Source organism: Cherax quadricarinatus, chromosome 51 (genome assembly GCF_038502225.1).
Source record: "Cherax quadricarinatus isolate ZL_2023a chromosome 51, ASM3850222v1, whole genome shotgun sequence".
Lineage (NCBI taxonomy): Eukaryota > Metazoa > Arthropoda > Malacostraca > Decapoda > Parastacidae > Cherax > Cherax quadricarinatus.
The window spans coordinates 11,882,920-11,904,798 of record NC_091342.1 but is presented as its reverse complement, the minus strand read 5'-3'; the positions used below and the strand labels follow the sequence as shown (position 1 = coordinate 11,904,798).

The 21,879-nt window shown below is 39.5% G+C and overlaps 1 protein-coding gene across 5 annotated transcripts in view; it reads left to right on the top strand.

Moving 5' to 3' along the window:
- Positions 1 to 20,785, top strand: part of LOC128694664 (transcription factor E4F1-like) — a 68,521-nt gene extending 47,736 nt beyond the window's left edge. For 4 of the 5 annotated variants that reach the window (XM_070095849.1, XM_070095850.1, XM_070095852.1 and 1 more), the window contains 4 exons: positions 7,682 to 7,880; positions 17,869 to 18,020; positions 19,777 to 19,948; positions 20,625 to 20,785. In XM_070095849.1, coding sequence (XP_069951950.1) covers positions 7,682 to 7,880; positions 17,869 to 18,020; positions 19,777 to 19,872 — 447 coding nt within the window. In that variant the 3' untranslated portion in view covers positions 19,873 to 19,948; positions 20,625 to 20,785. Of the gene's footprint in view, positions 1 to 7,681; positions 7,881 to 17,868; positions 18,021 to 19,776; positions 19,949 to 20,624 lie in introns of those variants that run through there. The other variant, XM_070095851.1, reaches the window with a different exon arrangement.
- The last annotated feature ends 1,094 nt before the right edge of the window (positions 20,786 to 21,879 follow it).

Genomic DNA, 21,879 nt, shown 5'->3' with positions numbered 1-21,879 from the left:
ACTGTACTTATTTATTTTTAATGATATAAGCCATGCGTGTTGTGAAAGTCAACTAAAATGCCGGGAACAATGGGCTAGTAACCCCTTTTCCTGTAAAGATTACTAAAAAGAATAAGAAGAAGAAAATTGTCAAAGTGGGAAGTCTGAATGTGCGTGGATGTTGTGCAAATGATAAGAAAGAGATGATTGTGGATGTTATGAATGAGAAGAAACTGGATGTCCTGGCTTCAAGTGAAACAAAGCTGAAGGGGGTGGGAGAGTTTCAATGGAGAGGAATAAATGGGATTAGGTCAGGGGTTTCAAATAGAGTTAGAGCTAAAGAAGGAGTAGCAATAATGTTGAAGGATAAGCTATGGCAGGAAAAGAGGGACTACAAATGTATTAATTCAAGGATTATGTGGAGTAAAATAAAGATTGGATGTGAAAAGTGGGTTATAGTAAGCGTGTATGCACCTGGAGAAGAGAGAAGTGTAGAGGAGAGAGAGAGATTTTGGGAAATGTTGAGTGAATGCGTGGGGAGTTTTGAATCAAGTGTGAGAGTAATGGTGGTTGGGGATTTCAATGCTAAAGTGGGTAAAATTGTTATGGAGGGAGTAGTAGGTAAATTTGGGGTGCCAGGGGTAAATGTAATTGGGGAGCCTTTAATTGAGCTATGTGTAGAAAGAAATTTGGTAATAAGTAGTAGGTAGTAGGTTGGTAGACAGCAACCACCCAGGGAGGTACTACCTTCCTGCCAAGTGAATGTAAAACAAAAGCCTGTAATTGTTTTACATGATGGTAGGATTGCTGGTGTCTTTTGTCTGTCTCATAAATATGCAAAATTACAGGTATGTCTTGCTACTTCTACTTACACTTAGGTCACACTACACATACATGTACATGTTTATTTATACACACTCATCTGAGTTTTCTTTGATTTCATCTTAATAGTTCTTGGTCTTATTACTTTTCCTTTTATATCCATGGGGAAGTGGAATAAGAATCTTTCCTCCGTAAGCCATGCGTGTTGTAAAAGTCAACTAAAATGCCGGGAACAATGGGCTAGTAACCCCTTTTCCTGTAAAGGTTACTAAAAAGAATATGAAAAAGAAAATTGGCAAAGTGGGAAGTCTGAATGTGCATGGATGTTGTGCAAATGATAAGAAAGAGATGATTGTGGATGTTATGAATGAGAAGAAGCTGGATGTCCTGGCTTTAAGTGAAACGAAGCTGAAGGGGGTGGGAGAGTTTCAATGGAGAGGAATAAATGGGATTAGGTCAGGGGTTTCAAATAGAGTTAGAGCTAAAGAAGGAGTAGCAATAATGTTGAAGGATAAGCTATGGCAGGAAAAGAGGGACTATAAATGTATTAATTCAAGGATTAAGTGGAGTAAAATAAAGATTGGATGTGAAAAGTGGGTTATAGTAAGCGTGTATGCACCTGGAGAAGAAAGAAGTGTAGAGGAGAGAGAGAGATTTTGGGAAATGTTGAGGGAATGCATGGGGAGCTTTGAATCAAGTGTGAGAGTAATGGTGGTTGGGGATTTCAATGCTAAAGTGGGTAAAAATGTTATGGAAGGAGTAGTAGGTAAATTTGGGGTGCCAGGGGTAAATGTAAATGGGGAGCCTTTAATTGAGCTATGTGTAGAAAGAGATTTGGTAATAAGTAATACATATTTTATGAAAAAGAGGATAAATATACAAGGTATGATGTAGCACGTAATGAAAGTAGTTTGTTAGATTATGTATTGGTGGATAAAAGGTTGATGGGTAGGCTCCAGGATGTACATGTTTATAGAGGGGCAACTGATGTATCGGATCATTATTTAGTTGTAGCTACAGAGTAAGAGGTAGATGGGAAAAGAGGAAGGTGGCCAAAACAAGTAAGAGGGAGGTGAAAGTGTATAAACTAAGGGAGGAGGAAGTTCGGGGGAGATATAAGCGACTGTTGGCAGAAAGGTGGGCTAGTGCAAAGATGAGTAGTGGGGGGATTGAAGAGGGTTGGAATAGTTTTAAAAATGCAGTGATAGAATGTGGGGCAGAAGTTTGTGGTTACAGGAGGGTGGGGGCAGGTGGAAGAGGAGTGATTGGTGGAATGATGAAGTAAAGGGTGTGATAAAAGAGAAAAAGTTAGCTTAAGAGAGGTTTTTACAAAGCAGAAGTGTTATAAGAAAAGCAGAGTATATGGAGAGTAAAAGAAAGGTGAAGAGAGTGGTGAGAGAGTGCAAAAAGAGAGCAGATGATAGAGTGGGAGAGGCACTGTCAAGAAATTTTAATGAAAATAAGAAAAAAATTTGGAGTGAGTTAAACAAGTTAAGAAAGCCTAGGGAAAGTATGGATTTGTCAGTTAAAAACAGAGTAGGGGAGTTAGTAGATGGGGAGAGGGAGGTATTAGGTAGATGGCGAGAATATTTTGAGGAACTTTTAAATGTTGAGGAAGAAAGGGAGGCGGTAATTTCATGTACTGGTCAGGGAGGTATACCATCTTTTAGGAGTGAAGAAGAGCAGAATGTAAGTGTGGGGGAGGTACGCGAGGCATTACATAGAATGAAAGGGGGTAAAGCAGCTGGAACTGATGGGATAATGACAGAAATGTAAAAAGCAGGGGGGGATATAGTGTAGGAGTGATTGGTACTTTTGTTTAATAAATGTATGAAAGAGGGGAAGGTACCTAGGGATTGGCAGAGAGCATGTATAATCCCTTTATATAAAGGGAAAGGGGACAAAAGAGATTGTAAAAATTATAGACGAATAAGTTTATTGAGTATACCAGGAAAAGTGTACGGTAGGGTTATAATTGAAAGAATTAGAGGTAAGACAGAATGTAGGATTTCGGATGAGCAAGGAGGTTTCAGAGTGGGTAGGGGATGTATAGATCAAGTGTTTACATTGAAGCATATATGTGAACAGTATTTAGATAAAGGTAGGGAAGTTTTTATTGCATTTATGGATTTAGAAAAGGCATATGATAGAGTGGATAGGGGAGCAATGTGGCAGATGTTGCAAGTATATGGAATAGGTGGTAAGTTACTAAATGCTGTAAAGAGTTTTTATGAGGATAGTGAGGCTCAGGTTAGGGTGTGTAGAAGAGAGGGAGACTACTTCCCGGTAAAAGTAGGTCTTAGACAGGGATGTGTAATGTCACCATGGTTGTTTAATATATTTAGAGATGGGGTTGTAAAAGAAGTAAATGCTAGGGTGTTCGGGAGAGGGGTGGGATTAAATTATGGGGAATCAAATTCAAAATGGGAATTAACACAGTTACTTTTTGCTGATGATACTGTGCTTATGGGAGATTCTAAAGAAAAATTGCAAAGGTTAGTGGATGAGTTTGGGAATGTGTGTAAAGGTAGAAAGTTGAAAGTGAACATAGAAAAGAGTAAGGTGATGAGGGTATCAAATGATTTAGATAAAGAAAAATTGGATATCAAATTGGGGAGGAGGAGTATGGAAGAAGTGAATGTTTTCAGATATTTGGGAGTTGACGTGTCGGCAGATGGATTTATGAAGGATGAGGTTAATCATAGAATTGATGAGGGAAAAAAGGTGAGTGGTGCATTGAGGTATATGTGGAGTCAAAAAACGTTATCTATAGAGGCAAAGAAGGGAATGTATGAAAGTATAGTAGTACCAACACTCTTATATGGGTGTGAAGCTTGGGTGGTAAATGCAGCAGCGAGGAGACGGTTGAAGGCAGTGGAGATGTCCTGTCTAAGGGCAATGTGTGGTGTAAATATTATGCAGAAAATTCGGAGTGTGGAAATTAGGAAAAGGTGTGGAGTTAATAAAAGTATTAGTCAGAGGGGCAGAAGAGGGGTTGTTGAGGTGGTTTGGTCATTTAGAGAGAATGGATCAAAGTAGAATGACATGGAAAGCATATAATCTATAGGGGAAGGAAGGCGAGGTAGGGGTCGTCCTTGAAAGGGTTGGAGAGAGGGGGTAAAGGAGGTTTTGTGGGCAAGGGGCTTGGACTTCCAGCAAGCATGCGTGAGCGTGTTAGGAGTGAATGGAGACGAATGGTACTTGGGACCTGACGATCTGTTGGAGTGTGAGCAGGGTAATATTTAGTGAAGGGATTCAGGGAAACCGGTTATTTTCATATAGTCGGACTTGAGTCCTGGAAATGGGAAGTACAATGCCTGCACTTTAAAGGAGGAGTTTGGAATATTGGCAGTTTGGAGGGATATGTTGTGTATTTTTATACGTATATGCGTGTCGTATGAGGCGACTAAAATGCCGGGAGCAATGGGCTAGTAACCCCTTCTCCTGTAGACATTTACTAGAAAAGAGAAGAAGAAAAACTTTATAAAACTGGGATGCTTAAATGTGCGTGGATGTAGTGCGGATGACAAGAAACAGATGATTGCTGATGTTATGAATGAAAAGAAGTTGGATGTCCTGGCCCTAAGCGAAACAAAGCTGAAGGGGGGTAGGAGAGTTTCAGTGGGGGGAAATAAATGGGATTAAATCTGGAGTATCTGAGAGAGTTAGAGCAAAGGAAGGGGTAGCATTAATGTTAAATGATCAGTTATGGAAGGAGAAAAGAGAATATGAATGTGTAAATTCAAGAATTATGTGGATTAAACTAAAGGTTGGATGCGAGAAGTGGGTCATAATAAGCGTGTATGCACCTGGAGAAGAGAGGAATGCAGAGGAGAGAGAGAGATTTTGGGAGATGTTAAGTGAATGTATAGGAGCCTTTGAACCAAGTGAGAGAGTAATTGTGGTAGGGGACCTGAATGCTAAAGTAGGAGAAACTTTTAGAGAGGGTGTGGTAGGTAAGTTTGGGGTGCCAGGTGTAAATGATAATGGGAGCCCTTTGATTGAACTTTGTATAGAAAGGGGTTTAGTTATAGGTAATACATATTTTAAGAAAAAGAGGATAAATAAGTATACAAGATATGATGTAGGGCAAAATGACAGTAGTTTGTTGGATTATGTATTGGTAGATAAAAAACTGTTGAGTAGACTTCAGGATGTACATGTTTATAGAGGGGCCACAGATATATCAGATCACTTTCTAGTTCTAGCTACACTGAGAGTAAAAGGTAGATGGGATACAAGGAGAATAGAAGCATCAGGGAAGAGAGAGGTGAAGGTTTATAAACTAAAAGAGGAGGCAGTTAGGGTAAGATATAAACAGCTATTGGAGGATAGATGGGCTAATGAGAGCATAGGCAATGGGGTTGAAGAGGTATGGGGTAGGTTTAAAAATGTAGTGTTAGAGTGTTCAGCAGAAGTTTGTGGTTACAGGAAAGTGGGTGCAGGAGGGAAGAGGAGCGATTGGTGGAATGATGATGTAAAGAGAGTAGTAAGGGAGAAAAAGTTAGCATATGAGAAGTTTTTACAAAGTAGAAGTGATGCAAGGAGGGAAGAGTATATGGAGAAAAAGAGAGAGGTTAAGAGAGTGGTGAAGCAATGTAAAAAGAGAGCAAATGAGAGAGTGAGTGAGATGTTATCAACAAATTTTGTTGAAAATAAGAAAAAGTTTTGGAGTGAGATTAACAAGTTAAGAAAGCCTAGAGAACAAATGAATTTGTCAGTTAAAAATAGGAGAGGAGAGTTATTAAATGGAGAGTTAGAGGTATTGGGAAGATGGAGGGAATATTTTGAGGAATTGTTAAATGTTGATGAAGATAGGGAAGCTGTGATTTCGTGTATAGGGCAAGGAGGAATAACATCTTGTAGGAGTGAGGAAGAGCCAGTTGTGAGTGTGGGGGAAGTTCGTGAGGCAGTAGGTAAAATGAAAGGGGTAAGGCAGCAGGGATTGATGGGATAAAGATAGAAATGTTAAAAGCAGGTGGGGATATAGTTTTGGAGTGGTTGGTGCAATTATTTAATAAATGTATGGAAGAGGGTAAGGTACCTAGGGATTGGCAGAGAGCATGCATAGTTCCTTTGTTTAAAGGCAAAGGGGATAAAAGAGAGTGCAAAAATTATAGGGGGATAAGTCTGTTGAGTATACCTGGTAAAGTGTATGGTAGAGTTATTATTGAAAGAATTAACAGTAAGACGGAGAATAGGATAGCAGATGAACAAGGAGGCTTTAGGAAAGGTAGGGGGTGTGTGGACCAGGTGTTTACAGTGAAACATATAAGTGAACAGTATTTAGATAAGGCTAAAGAGGTCTTTATGGCATTAATGGATTTGGAAAAGGCATATGACAGGGTGGATAGGGGGGCAATGTGGCAGATGTTGCAAGTGTATGGTGTAGGAGGTAGGTTACTGAAAGCAGTGAAGAGTTTTTACGAGGATAGTGAGGCTCAAGTTAGAGTATGTAGGAAAGAGGGAAATTTTTTCCCAGTAAAAGTAGGCCTTAGACAAGGATGTGTGATGTCACCGTGGTTGTTTAATATATTTATTGATGGGGTTGTAAGAGAAGTAAATGCGAGGGTCTTGGCAAGAGGCGTGGAGTTAAAAGATAAAGAATAACACACAAAGTGGGAGTTGTCACAGCTGCTCTTTGCTGATGACACTGTGCTCTTGGGAGATTCTGAAGAGAAGTTGCAGAGATTGGTGGATGAATTTGGTAGGGTGTGCAAAAGAAGAAAATTAAAAGTGAATACAGGAAAGAGTAAGGTTATGAGGATAACAAAAAGATTAGGTGATGAAAGATTGGATATCAGATTGGAGGGAAAGAGTATGGAGGACGTGAACGTATTCAGATATTTGGGAGTGGACGTGTCAGCGGATGGGTCTATGAAAGATGAGGTGAATCATAGAATTGATGAGGGAAAAAGAGTGAGTGGTGCACTTAGGAGTCTGTGGAGACAAGGAACTTTGTCCTTGGATTCAAAGAGGGGAATGTATGAGAGTATAGTTTTACCAACGCTCTTATATGGGTGTGAAGCGTGGGTGATGAATGTTGCAGCGAGGAGAAGGCTGGAGGCAGTGGAGATGTCATGTCTGAGGGCAATGTGTGGTGTGAATATAATGCAGAGAATTCGTAGTTTGGAAGTTAGGAGGAGGTGCGGGATTACCAAAACTGTTGTCCAGAGGGCTGAGGAAGGGTTGTTGAGGTGGTTCGGACATGTAGAGAGAATGGAGCGAAACAGAATGACTTCAAGAGTGTATCAGTCTGTAGTGGAAGGAAGGCGGGGTAGGGGTCGGCCTAGGAAAGGTTGGAGGGAGGGGTTAAAGGAGGTTTTGTGTGCGAGGGGCTTGGACTTCCAGCAGGCATGCGTGAGCGTGTTTGATAGGAGTGAATGGAGACAAATGGTTTTTAATACTTGACGTGCTGTTGGAGTGTGAGCAAAGTAACATTTATGAAGGGATTCAGGGAAACCGGCAGGCCGGACCTGAGTCCTGGAGATGGGAAGTACAGTGCCTGCACTCTGAAGGAGGGGTGTTAATGTTGCAGTTTAAAAACTGTAGTGTAAAGCACCCTTCTGGCAAGACAGTGATGGAGTGAATGATGGTGAAAGTTTTTCTTTTTCGGGCCACCCTGCCTTGGTGGGAATCGGCCAGTGTGATAATAAAATAAAAATAAAATAATATGCTTCTAAGTTGTTGTATTCTGAGCACCTCTGCAAAAACAGTGATTGTGTGTGAGTGTGGTGAAAGTGTTGAATGATGATGAAAGCATTTTCTTTTTGGGGATTTTCTTTCTTTTTTTGGGTCACCCTGCCTCGGTGGGAGACGGCCGACTTGTTGAAAAAAAAAAATAATTTAATTTCAAACAATTTAAATAATTCTTTTTCAGAGTGCCAGAAATATGCACGAAAGAACTCATGATAGTGTTAAAGCCTTCATATGCATAGAATGTCAGAAAGCATTTGATACAAAAGCTTCAATGATTCGTCACTTAAGAATTCATACTGGAGAGGCACCGTTCCATTGCCAGTATTGTGGTCGATGCTTCAAAGAACATGGTACTCTAAGTAGACATCTAAAACATAAAAGTAAGTGCATACAGTTCTCTGAACTTGAAATATTTCATTATTGGGATATACTATACATAATTGAACTAAATGTGCAGAATACATGTATACTATGCTAAATATTAGATAATATGCTGAACTCTTCCTTAGCAGATTACAGTACAGAAGGACCCCATATCCATGGGGTAGACATTACAAGTACCTGCCACGGATATTGAAACCACTGATAGTAGCTAACCCTATATACAGTAGGACCCCGCTTTACGGCGTTCCGCTAATGCGGACATTTCAAATTATAACCAAAACTCGTTATACGGCTCCCCCTTCCTGACTTTCTAATATGGTCACCGCACTCCACCCAGTTTGTTTACATTCTCCGTGAGCTCCATAAGCTCCACATCTCTCCATTATGTCTGGAAACTCCAAAATTTCAAGTGTTTTTAAAAGTTATTTCATATTTTATATCTACATGCACTCTGATAATGATTCTTATGTATACCTGTACCTAAATAAACTTACACACTGTGCTGGCATGCAGGTACACATTAAAATCAGTAAGAGTGTCTGTTGCTTTATTTATGTATATTTATATATGTCTCCATGGGGAAGTGGAACAGAATTCTTCCTCTGTAAGCTATGTGTGTTGTAAGAGGCGATTAAAATGCCAGGAGCAATGGGCTAGTAACCCCTTCTGTATAAATTACTAAATTTAAAAAGAGAAACTTTTGTTTTTCTTTTTGGGCCACCCTGCCTTGGTGGGATACGGCCAGTTTGTTGAAAAAAAAAAAATATATATATACGTATATGTAGTATTCATAGGCTTTGAAGAACTTCCACCATCACTGCTTCTGCACTTTACATCATTAAGCAAAATTAAGGGTTATTTTTGGGCCACAGTAAACCACAGATACCGAACTACAGACTATTCATAAACTTTTACATATGCACTGTACCATAAACATAGTATTATCTCAAAAAGACTAAATTTCAGAAACATTTTATGAAAAAGAAACCTGACAACAAATATTTAACTGAAACAGAATTAGACGTAAATACTTTAAATGAGGTTGTTTTCAGGAATAACTTAATTTAACCCTTTGACTGTTTCAGGCCCCTTTCTGAAACTCATCCTATGTTGCTAAATTTTTGAAAAAAAAAATTATTTTTTCTTATGAAATGATAAGAGAATCTTTTCCCGATGGTAATGACACCAAAAGTTCGAAATTTGGTCGAAAACTCATGGAATTACGCTCCCGCGAAGTTAGCAGTCTCGGCGACATATGCGTATCGGCGATTTCGCCAACTTTGAGCCCTATTTTCAGCCAATTCCGTTGTTCCGGTTGACCAAACTCATAGCTATTTCTTTAGAACTCCATTTTATCTATCAGCTGAGTACAAGAAACCTCCCATTTACCAATTTGAACTACCCAATATTGTGGTCAGAAATTGGCAATTTGGCCAATTTCACGCAAACTAAAAAAGATGCCAATTTCAAAATAGGGTCCAAAATAAACAAGGTAGACATTCTTGGCACTAAAATAACATATCCTCTGTTCATTAGTCACATCTCTAGGCCCCTCTTATATTATTATTGCTTTCTATTTTGAATTTTTATTCATACAAAAAAATACAAAATTTACTGTTATGCAGACTACTGCATTATTGTAAAAATGGTATAAATAATATCAGTGCACTAGTGAAAGAATATTAGACTCCCCAGTTAACGTGTATTGGACGTGTGGTGTGATTTTTTAATCCTGAACATTGGTAAAAATCGAACATTTCCGCTACTTTGAGCTCAGTTTCAAGGTCGTTTTCATCGTCAAAGTAATGAAAATCATCTCTATTTCTGTAATATGTTTTCCATTTTATCACCTAAGACCATGAAAACGCAAATACATCTATAAATACTATACGAAAATACACCTCAAAGTCGGCGTTTTAATCCAAAAAAACGATCAGTTTTTATTTCTCATTACGCACTGTGTGCTGCAGGATTTTTTTTTATGTGGTGCACACTGACCACACAGACCCATTCTGTCACATGTGGGCCTACCAGCTTTCTTCCTCTTGATTTGAAGCCGCTAGAATTTTTTTTTTTTTTTTTTTTTTTTTTTTTTTTTTTTTTTTTTTTTTCTCAACAAGTTGGCCGTCTCCCACCGAGGCAGGGTGACCCAAAAAAGAAAGAAAATCCCCAAAAAGAAAATACTTTAATCATCATTCAACACTTTCACCACACTCACACATTATCACTGCTTTTGCAGAGGTGCTCAGAATACAACAGTTTAGAAGCATATACATATAAAGATACACAACATATCCCTCCAAACTGCCAATATCCCAAACCCCTCCTTTAAAGTGCAGGCATTGTACTTCCCATTTCCAGGACTCAAGTCCGACTATATGAAAATAACCGGTTTCCCTGAATCTCTTCACTAAATATTACCCTGCTCACACTCCAACAGATCGTCAGGTCCCAAGTATCATTCGTCTCCACTCCTATCTAACACGCTTATGCACGCTTGCTGGAAGTCCAAGCCCCTTGCCCACAAAACTTCCTTTACCCCATCTTTCCAACCCTTTTGAGGACGACCCCTACCCCTCCTTCCTTCCCCTATAGATTTATATGCTTTCCATGTCATTCTACTTTGATCCATTCTCTCTAAATGACCAAAGCACCTCAACAACCCCTCTTCTGCCCTCTGACTAATGCTTTTATTAACTCCACACCTTCTCCTAATTTCCACACTCCGAATTTTCTGCATAATATTTACACCACACATTGCCCTTAGACAGGACATCTCCACTGCCTCCAACCGTCTCCTCGCTGCTGCATTTACCACCCAAGCTTCACATCCATATAAGAGTGTTGGTACTACTATACTTTCATACATTCCCTTCTTTGCCTCCATAGATAATGTTTTTTGACTCCACATATACCTCAATGCACCACTCACCTTTTTTCCCTCATCAATTCTATGATTAACCTCATCCTTCATAAACCCATCCGCCGACACGTCAACTTCCAAGTATCTGAAAACATTCACTTCTTACATACTCCTCCTCCCCAATTTGATATCCAATTTTTCTTTATCTAAATCATTTGATACCCTTATCACCTTACTCTTTTCTATGTTCACTTTCAACTTTCTACCTTTACACACATTCTCAAACTCATCCACTAACCTTTGCAATTTTTCTTTAGAATCTCCCATAAGCACAGTATCATCAGCAAAAAGTAACTGTGTCAGTTCCCATTTTGAATTCCCCATAATTTAATCCCACCCCTCTCCCGAACACCCTAGCATTTACTTCTTTTACAACCCCATCTATAAATATATTAAACAGCCATGGTGACATTACACATCCCTGTCTAAGACCTACTTTTACCGGGAAGTATTCACCCTCTCTTCTACATACCCTAACCTCAGACTCACTATCCTCATAAAAGCTCTTTACAGCATTTAGTAACTTACCACCAATTCCATATACTTGCAACATCTGCCACATTGCTCCTCTATCCACTCTATCATATGCCTTTTCTAAATCCATAAATGCAATAAAAACTTCCCTACCTTTATCTAAATACTGTTCACATATATGCTTCAATATAAACACTTGATCTACACATCCCCTACCCACTCTGAAGCCTCCCTGCTCATCCGAAATCCTACATTCTGTCTTACCTCTAATTCTTTCAATTATAACCCTACCGTATACTTTTCCTGGTATACTCAGTAAACTTATTCCTCTTTAATTTTTACAATCTCTTTTGTCCCCTTTCCCTTTATATAAAGGGACTATACATGCTCTCCACCAATCCCTAGGTACCTTCCCCTCTTTCATATGTTTATTAAACAAAAGTACCAACCACTCCAACACTATATCCCCCCCCTGCTTTTAACATTTCTGTCATGATCCCATCAGTTCCAGCTGCTTTAGCCCCTTTCATTCTACGTAATGCCTCACGTGCCTCCACCACACTTACATTCTGCTCTTCTTCACTCCTAAAAGATGGTATACCTCCCTGGCCAGTGCATGAAATTACCGCCTCCCTTTCTTCCTCAACATTTAAAAGTTCCTCAAAATATTCTCGCCATCTACCTAATACCTCCCTCTCCCCATCTACTAACTCCCCTACTCTGTTTTTAACTGACAAATCCATACTTTCCCTAGGCTTTCTTAACTTGTTTAACTCACTCCAAAATTTTTTCTTATTTTCATTAAAATTTCTTGACAGTGCCTCTCCCACTCTTTCATCTGCTCTCCTTTTGCACTCTCTCACCACTCTCTTCACCTTTCTTTTACTCTCCATATACTCTGCTTTTCTTATAACACTTCTGCTTTGTAAAAACCTCTCATAAGCTGCCTTTTTCTCTTTTATCACACCCTTTACTTCATCATTCCACCAATCACTCCTCTTTCCTCCTGCCCCCACCCTCCTATAACCACAAACTTCTGCCCCACATTCTAATACTGCATTTTTAAAACTATTCCAACCCTCTTCAACCCCCCCACTACTCATCTTTGCACTAGCCCACCTTTCTGCAAACAGTCGCTTATATCTCGCCCGAACTTCCTCCTCCTTTAGTTTATACACTTTCACCTCCCTCTTACTTGTTGCCACCTTCCTCTTTTCCCATCTACCTCTTACTCTAACTGTAGCTACAACTAAATAATGATCCGATATATCAGTTGCCCCTCTATAAACATGTACATCCTGGAGCCTACCCATCAACCTTTTATCCACCAATACATAATCTAACAAACTACTTTCATTACGTGCTACATCATACCTTGTATATTTATTTATCCTCTTTTTCATAAAATATGTATTGCTTATTACCAAATTTCTTTCTACACATAGCTCAATTAAAGGCTCCCCATTTACATTTACCCCTGGCACCCCAAATTTACCTACTACTCCCTCCATAACATTTTTACCCACTTTAGCATTGAAATCCCCAACCACCATTACTCTCACACTTGATTCAAAACTCCCCACGCATTCACTCAACATTTCCCAGAATCTCTCTCTCTCCTCTACACTTCTCTCTTCTCCAGGTGCATACGCGCTTACTATAACCCGATAGAATTATTGAGTATATATACGTCTGAAAAAAAAAAAATTTCTTTTGAAATGATAAGAGAATCTTTTTCTGAAGGTAGTGAAGCCAAAAGTACAAATTAGATGGAAAATTGATGAAATTACGCTTTTGCAAATTTTATGTCAGCTGTATTTATGCACTGGCGATTTTCTCGGTAAATACTGACCCTAAAAATGTGCTCTTCATTTTAAAAGAAAAAAAACACTATTTTTTTATTTTTCAAAATATTCAGAGTGCCACGCAAGTGAACGTAGATCTATGTTTGGACAGTTTAGGGGTTAAAAAGCAAAGAAGGGATGTAACATTGGAAAATGATGTTTTACCTTAAGTCTTTATGGGAGGGGATTCCCCTTCTAAACAATACTACACCTCTATCCTCTCCCCTCCTCCTGTCTCATCATTCATCAGTAAGTCTTCAGTAAAGGTAAGTGTCATTTTACTAATATGTTACTCATCATGTCTCATTGTTTTCTGTGTAGGGAAATGTATATTTCATGTAAAAAAATTATTTTGTTTAATACTCTTGGGTGTCTGGAACAGATTAATTGGATTTCCATTATTTTTCATGGGGAAAATTAATTCGGAATAAGTCAGATTCAGGATAAGTCGCTCTCTATGGAACAGATTAATTTCGTAATCCAGGGCTTCACTGTACATATAATGAGTGGAAATGGGAGGTGGTGGTTGGTAGAGATTGTGTTTGTGGACATTGTGAGGCATTAGTGAGAGAAAGACTTTTGCAGTGAAAGGGGGTGGTGGGAGATACTTGTCTATCTGGCAGTATCAATCAGAAGTGTGTGTAGCAGTGGTTAAGGTAGTCACTAAGACGGGTTGCTGTGGGGACTTGGTACTGTACCAAAGCTAAGGGTGAGGTTGGTAATTGTACACACTGCACATTAACCCTTTCAGGGTTTCTGACATACTAGTACGGCTTATGCACCAGGGTTATTGACATACTAGAATTCTAGTGCCTTCAAATCTAGCAAGAGAAAGCTGGTAGGCCTACATATGAAAGAATGGGTCTATGGGGTCAGTGTGTGCAGTATAAAAAAAATCCTGCAGCACACAGTGTGTAATGAAAAAAAAAAAACTTTGACAGTGTTTTTGGATTAAAACAGTGACTGCACTGTGTTTTTGTATGGTATTTATGATTGTATTCTAGTTTTCCTGGTCTCATTTTATAGAATGGAAGACATACTACCGAAATTGAGATGATTTTGATTGGTTTCACAATGAAAAGTTCCTTGAAATTGAGCTCAAAGTAGCAGAAATGTTCGATTTTTACCAAAGTTCAAAAGTAAACAAATCATGCTAAGCATCCAATACACGTCAACTGGTGAGTCTAATATTCTTTCACAAGTGCGCTGATATTATTTATACCATTTCTACACTAATGCAGTAGTCTGCATAACAGTAAATCTTTTATTTTTTGTGAGAATAAAAATTCGAAGTGGAAAGCAAAAGAAATGTAAGAGGGGTCTGGGGACATGACTAACGAACAGAGAACTTGTTATTTTAGTGCCAGGAATGTCTGTCTTGTTTATTCTGGACCCTATTTGGAAATTTGCATCTGAAATTTGTGTGAAATTGGCAAAATTGCCAATTTCTAACCACTTTATTGGATAGTTGAAATTGGTAAATGGGTGGTTTCTTGTACTCATTCGATAGAAAAAATGGAGTTCTAGCAAAATAAATATAATTTATGTCGACTAGTACACAGGAATTGGCCGAAAATAGGGCTCAAAGTGGGCGAAATCGCCAATGCGTAAACATCGTTGAGACCACTAATTTTGCGAGAGCATAATTCCGAAAGGTTTCCATCAAATTTCATACTCTTGGCGTCATTATGATTGTGAAAAGATTCTCTATCATTTCATAAGAATTTTTTTTTTCTTTTTTTTTTTTTCCGAAAAATTTTCAACCCTGAGAACGAGTTTAGTAGAGGGCCTCTCGGCCCTGAAAGGGTTAATGCTACTGGCTATGGGATTATCTACTTTTTTTTTTTTAACTCTAGCCATCTCCTACCAAGGCAGGGTGACATATAAAGAAAAATGAATGTTTTTTTTTTTCAACAAACCAGCTGTATCTCACTGAGGCATGGTGACCTATGAAGAAAAATTAAAGTTTTTTTTTTTTTTTTTTTTTTTTTTTTTACAAGTTGGCAGTCTCCCACTGAGGCAGGGTGACCCAAAAAGAAAGAAGATCCCCAAAAAGAAAATACTTTCATCATCATTCAACACTTTCACCTCACTCACACATAATCACTGTTTTTGCAGAGGTGTCCAGAGTACAACAGTTTAGAAGTATATACGTATAAAAATATACAATATATCCCTTCAAACTGCCAATATCTCAAACCCCTCTCTTAGAGTGTAGGCACTGTACTTCCCATTTCCAGGACTCAAGTCTGGTTATATAAAGAAACCAGTTTCCCTGAATCCCTTCACTAAATATTACCCTGCTCACACTCAACGGCTCGTCAGGTCCCAAATACCATTTGTCTCCATTCACTCCTATCTAACACGCTCAGGCACGCTTGCTGGAAGTCCAAACCCCTTGCAGTAATTTATGCAGAAGAAGGGGTTACCTGCTATCTACCTCCTATCTACTTTTTGTGGTTTTTCTAAAATTCTTAATAGTATATTACAGTATACATGTACAGTGGACCCTTGAGTTTAGAATTTAATCTGTTCCAGGAGCTAGTTGTGAAGTCGAAATGTTTGAAAGTCGAACCAATATTTCCCATAAGAAATAATGGAAATACAATTAATCTGTTTCAGAAACCCCAAAAAAATCACACAAAAATATATTTTATATAGATTACATTATAGTTTTACATACACACAACAAACATACATAGTACAATTAGTAATAGATAAATAAACCTATAAAATAACATTTTTACTTACATTTATTGAAGATTGTTGATGACATCTGGAAGATAGGGAGGGGCACTTATTGTTTGGAAGGGGAATCCCCTTCCATAAAGACTTTAGGTAACACGTCCTTAACCCTTTCAGGATCGACAGGCCCTCTAGATGGCTGGTTGGCTGGCTGGCTAGATGGCTTGCTGGCTAGATGGCTGGCTGGCTGGCTAGATGGCTGGCTGGCTGACTAGATGGCTGGCTGGCTGGCTAGATGGCTGGCTGGTTGGCTGGCTAGATGGCTGGCTGGTTGGCTGGCTAGATGGCTGGCTGGCTGGCTAGATGGCTGGCTGGCTGGCTAGATGGCTAGATGGCTGGCTGGCTGACTAGATGGCTGGCTAGATGGCTGGCTAGATGGCTGGCTGGCTGGCTAGATGGCTGTGGCTGGCTGGCTAGATGGCTGTGGCTGGCTGGCTAGATGGCTGTGGCTGGCTGGCTAGATGGCTGTGGCTGGCTGGCTAGATGGCTGTGGCTGGCTGGCTAGATGGCTGTGGCTGGCTGGCTAGATGGCTGGCTGGCTGGCTAGATGGCTGGCTGGCTGGCTGGCTGGCTAGATGGCTGGCTGGCTGGCTGGCTAGATGGCTGGCTGGCTGGCTAGATGGCTGGCTGGCTAAATGACTGGCTGGCTTGATGGCTGGCTGGCTGGCTAGATAGCTGGCTGGCTGGCTGGCTAGATGGCTGGCTGGCTGGCTAGATGGCTGGCTGGCTGGCTGGCTAGATGGCTGGCTGGCTGGCTAGATGGCTGGCTGGCTGGCTAGATGGCTGGCTGGCTGGCTAGATGGCTGGCTGGCTGGCTAGATGGCTGGCTGGCTAAATGACTGGCTGGCTTGATGGCTGGCTGGCTGGCTAGATAGCTGGCTGGCTAGATGGCTGGCTGGCTAGATGGCTGGCTGGCTGGCTGGCTGGCTGGCTGGCTGGCACTCATCACTAAACTAATGACAGTAGTAACATTTGATTAGCATCTTTCTTATCACTCCACTAATGATAGTGGTAACATTTGATGAGGGTACACTGCCTTCACTTTATTTGTTTTCACCTTACACATAAACATGTCTGTCTGTCTGCTTGCCTCTCTCTCTGACTCAGAACCAACATGTATTACACACGACACAGTAGTCACTACGTCACATCCGAGACCTGATACATATTATTTGCCAGACTGGATTTTTTGGGTTATCCTAGGTAATTTACACTAGGTATAATTGTATTTATGTATACCTGTAAGACAGATAGCCAGCCAGCCAGCCAGATAGCCAGATAACCAGCCAGCCAGATAGCCAGATAACCAGCCAGCCAGCCAGCCAGATAGCCACCACCACCACCACCACCACCATCCACCAATACCATCCACCAATACCTTCCACCAATACCATCCACCAATACCATCCACCACCACCACCACCGCTTATTTCACAGTCACACTTAATAAACAAGCACCAAACACAATGAATAAATTGTGAAATGTTTAAATGAGTGGCAGGTTAGTGTTCACTCAAGCATCAACAAAGCCATACTGACTTACAAGGGGATGAGGACAGAGTGGGCTGGCAGACAGGTCCGGTACCCGGTGGTTCAAAAGATGGGTAGAGTTCGATACTCAGAACAAAATTGGTTAGAACAAAGTGTTCTGAACTCCAAAAGTTCGATAATCGGTAGGCTTGTAACTCAAGGGTCCACTGTACTTATAGGAGGGCCCCGTTTTGCAGCATTTCACTAATGCAGCTGATTTCAATTATACCCATTCTTCATTTATTCAGACTTCCTTCATTAAATATATTCACCATTCACTATAAGCTAAGGATGAAAATATTTTAAAGTAAGTAATGTGTATACTGTATATGTGTTGTTTAGGCCTAGCTCTATTGCTCATTTAATACAGTATATATGATAGTAAAAACATGTTATCAGGCTTTTATATGCATTTGAAAATGCATATAAAAGCAAATGGTATATGGTTGATGGTCATTTTCCTTGCAGTGCCATGTGCCCAACAAGCCGCAGTGGAAGCAAAAACTGGCAATGTCGGGATTCATCTTGTTAAAAACACAAATCACAAGTTGGATGAAGTTGAAATAAATGAGAAAAGTGAGGGATGTAATCAAGATATTCAGGATCAGAAGAATAATCAGGTGAGTTGATATTCTGAATTTGTCTCCATGCCTCCTTTTACTTGGGTATCAAATGTAGCAGGTACCTGTTTGATTGTATCCCAGCACAAGTGTGTGCTGATCTAGTCCCTCCGCCAGTATTAAATCAACCAACAAAATCACTAGTTAAGTGAAAACCAGGTATATACATATATGTACCTTTCTTTTTAAAACAAGATGAAAAATAAAGTTCCTCAAATAAATGGTCTCCTTTTAGAAACATATGCAATGTTTGTCGATTTTACAGAAACCTATGTTAGAGATTTTTCGGACAGCATAGTCTGTATCCCTTTCTTTTTCTTTTTTTCACACATCAGCCATTTCCCACTAAGGCAGGGTGACCCATAAAGAAAGAAAAAAAAACTTTCATCATCATTCAACACTTTCACCATCACTCATACATTATCATTGTCTTTGCAGAGGCACTTAGATATGATAACTTAGACGTCCTTCCAAACTCCCATATCCCAAACCCCTTACTTAAAGCACAGGCATTGTACTTCCCATTTCCAGGACTCAAGTCCAGCTAACCGGTTTCCCTGAATCCCTTTACAAAATATTATCCTGCTCACATTCCAACAGCTCGTCAGATCCCAAAATCCATTTGTCTCCATTCACTCCTATCAAACACGCTCACGCACGCTTGTTGGAAAGTCCAAGTCCCTTGCCCACAAAACCTCCTTTACCCCCTCCCTCCAACCTTTTTGGGGACAACCCCACCCCACCTTCCTTCCTCTACAGATTTATATGCTCTCCAAGTAATTGTACTTTGTTCCATTCTCTCCAAACCAATTCACCTCAACAGCCCCTCTTCAGCCCTCTGACTAATACTTTTAGTAACTCCACACCTCCTAATTTCCACATTATGAATTCTCTGCATAATATTTACACCATACATTGCCCTTAGACAGGACATCTCCACTGCCTCCAGCCTCCTTCTCGCTGCAGCATTTACAGCCTATGCTTCACACCCATGTAAGAGTGTTGGTACCACTATACTTTTGTACATTCCCTTCTTTGCCCAACACACCGCTCACCTTTTTTCCTTCATCAGTTTTATGGTTAACTTCATCCTTCATAAACCCATCTGCTGACAAGTCAACTCCCAAATATCTGAAAACGTTCACTTCTTCATACTCCCTCCCTCCAATGTAATATCCAATTTTTCTTTATCTAAATCATTTGATACCCTCATCACCTTACTCTTATCGATGTTCACTTTCAATTTTCTATCTTTACACATCTTCCCTCGTTTTTCTTTTTGGGCCACCCTGCTTCAGTGGGATACGGCCAGTGCATTGAAAGAAGTACATAACCAGGAAAACCTTTGTATGGATTGAGGCATAAGCCTGTTGTAGACTGCAATTCCTCTGAGTTGTTTTGTATATTATACCATACTTTCATGAAGTTGAGAAGAGTAAATGCTACTTTAAAGGCCAAGATTTCACAAAAGAATGAGCTGGATCCAAATATTTAAGATATGTGTCATCCTCCATAAACCTGGCTGCTATGAAAATAGTGATAGAAGAAAGAGGTGAAACATATAACTAACCCCTTGGTGACAACACGAGTTGGGGAAGTAGTGGTAGAAGAGTGAAGTGAATGCAGCACTTAATATTGTAACATGTTCACCTTATTTTTAATTTACTGGCATTTCATTTATCATACACTTTTAATGGCTACTGTTGTACTTATTTTTGTCTACTGGCAAAACTGTGTAACACTGTATTTTTTCTAGCTAAGCATACACAGACCATCTCTTGAACTTTCTGAAAATGTTTTGGCCAGACAACATAACAGAGAGAAGGCAGTCTCTCAGTTCATCCTTGCTTGAGGAAGAGGCTGGTTTCTTGGTACTGTACAAGAAAAACTACACCTCCAGCTGCTGTCAATTCACTACAGATCATATGGTAAGTTCTAGGTTATAAAAAATTTTTTGTTACTATAATGCCATGGTGAACAATGCATGTTAATGTCAATTTGCTGTATCTATTTATAGCAAGAGGAGCAGAGCTGAGCTCAAGGTGCCCCATCATCAGTATTTAACCTTGTACATTTTTTCAAGTTTCCTGTGGTCATAGCACTTAATACCTCCTCTTGTAAACCATTTCATTGTTCTACTACTATGAAGAATAACTTTCTAATATCCATTTGGCAGTTTTCTCTTTGTAGTCTAAAACTATAGCCTCCTGGTTTCTGTTGAGGGTGTTATGAGCCTTTATTATTAATTATTTCATATCCCATTTAATCTTATAACCTCTTTTCCTCCTATCAGTCAGCAGGGCTGTCATTTCTATGGTCTCTAACATGACAGCCAATGCCATTGTCAGTGTCTGTAAGGTTAATATTTCTTTTGTGTTCTTTAAATCTGTCACAAAGGAAGTGGCCTATTTCAACAGTGGATTGCAGAGGGCAAAAGGGAAAAGAAATAGAGTAAAATCCTGAAATATTAAACAATTACATTTATAGTGGTTGCAGAACTGGTAGTGTTTCTCCATGCTGTTGTATATATTACTAAAATATTTCTTGTCTTAAACTTATCTCTCTAGATAATCTTGTACTGAAACTTGTTTTTTTTTCTTGCAGATATTGAAGAAGAGGAACATGAATCATCTTCATACATTTTTATCACCAGTCATAGCTGTCAGAGAGTAGAACCTCGACAGTTTTCCTTTCATCTCTGACAAATATTTAACATAATATATGTCAGAAGTATTCCTTGTAAATAAACTAAAAAAACTTTTGAATCTTATATTACCAACCATATGATGACCTCTTTGACTATACATTAATATCTTTTCCCCCATCTTATGAGTGCAGATCTCAATTTTTTTTTTTTCTTTTAACACTGCCCATCTCCCAATGAGGTAGGGTTGACCTGAAAGAGAGAGGAAATGCTCACTTTACTTATTCAATCCCAGTCTTACTAGAAGAGTGTTGATATGACAGTTCAGATAGCCCTCTGAACTACAACACCTTCACCCTTCCTTTAGAATGCAGGCAATACTTCCCACCTCCAGGACTCAAGTCCAGCTAACCAAGTTTACCCTGACTAGCTTCATTAATTTTACCTTCCTCACAATCAACATGTATAGTCAAAAACACCACTTGCCTCCACGCACTCTTTTCTAAAACACAGACCTGTTAAATGTTCAAGCTCCTAGCACTCAAAACCTTTACTGCCTCTCTTGGGACAACCCCTGCCCCTCCTTCCCTCCACCCTAAGATAAGATAAGATAAGATTTCGTTAGGATTTTTAACCCCGGAGGGTTAGCCACCCAGGATAACCCAAGAAAGTCAGTGCGTCATCGAGGACTGTCTAACTTATTTCCATTGGGGTCCTTAATCTTGTCCCCCAGGATGCGACCCACACCAGTCGACTAACACCCAGGTACCTATTTGCTGCTAGGTGAACAGGACAACAGGTGTAAGGAAACATGTCGAATGTTTCCACCCGCCGGGAATCGAACCCGGGCCCTCCGTGTGTGAAGCGGGAGCTTTAGCCACCCTTTTAATATACTATTTTGCTCCAACCTCTTTAAATTTTCAATATTTTCTTGAAAAGATTAATGAAATGTAAAAAGAATACATACTGTAATTTATTCTATCTTCATTCTTAAAAAAAATAAAGTTAGTATGGTTTTGACATTTAGCAAAAATCTGCCTCCTTTCCCCCACACATACAAAAAAAAATTGTGATAATAAAATAATTTCACCCGTGTGTAAAACAGTCATTCTTTTATGTTGTTTGTGAAATTCATTGCATTTCTATCATTATTAATGGCTCTGTTTAATGATATAAATGAATAATTTACTTCCAAGATAATCAACAAAAATGAGC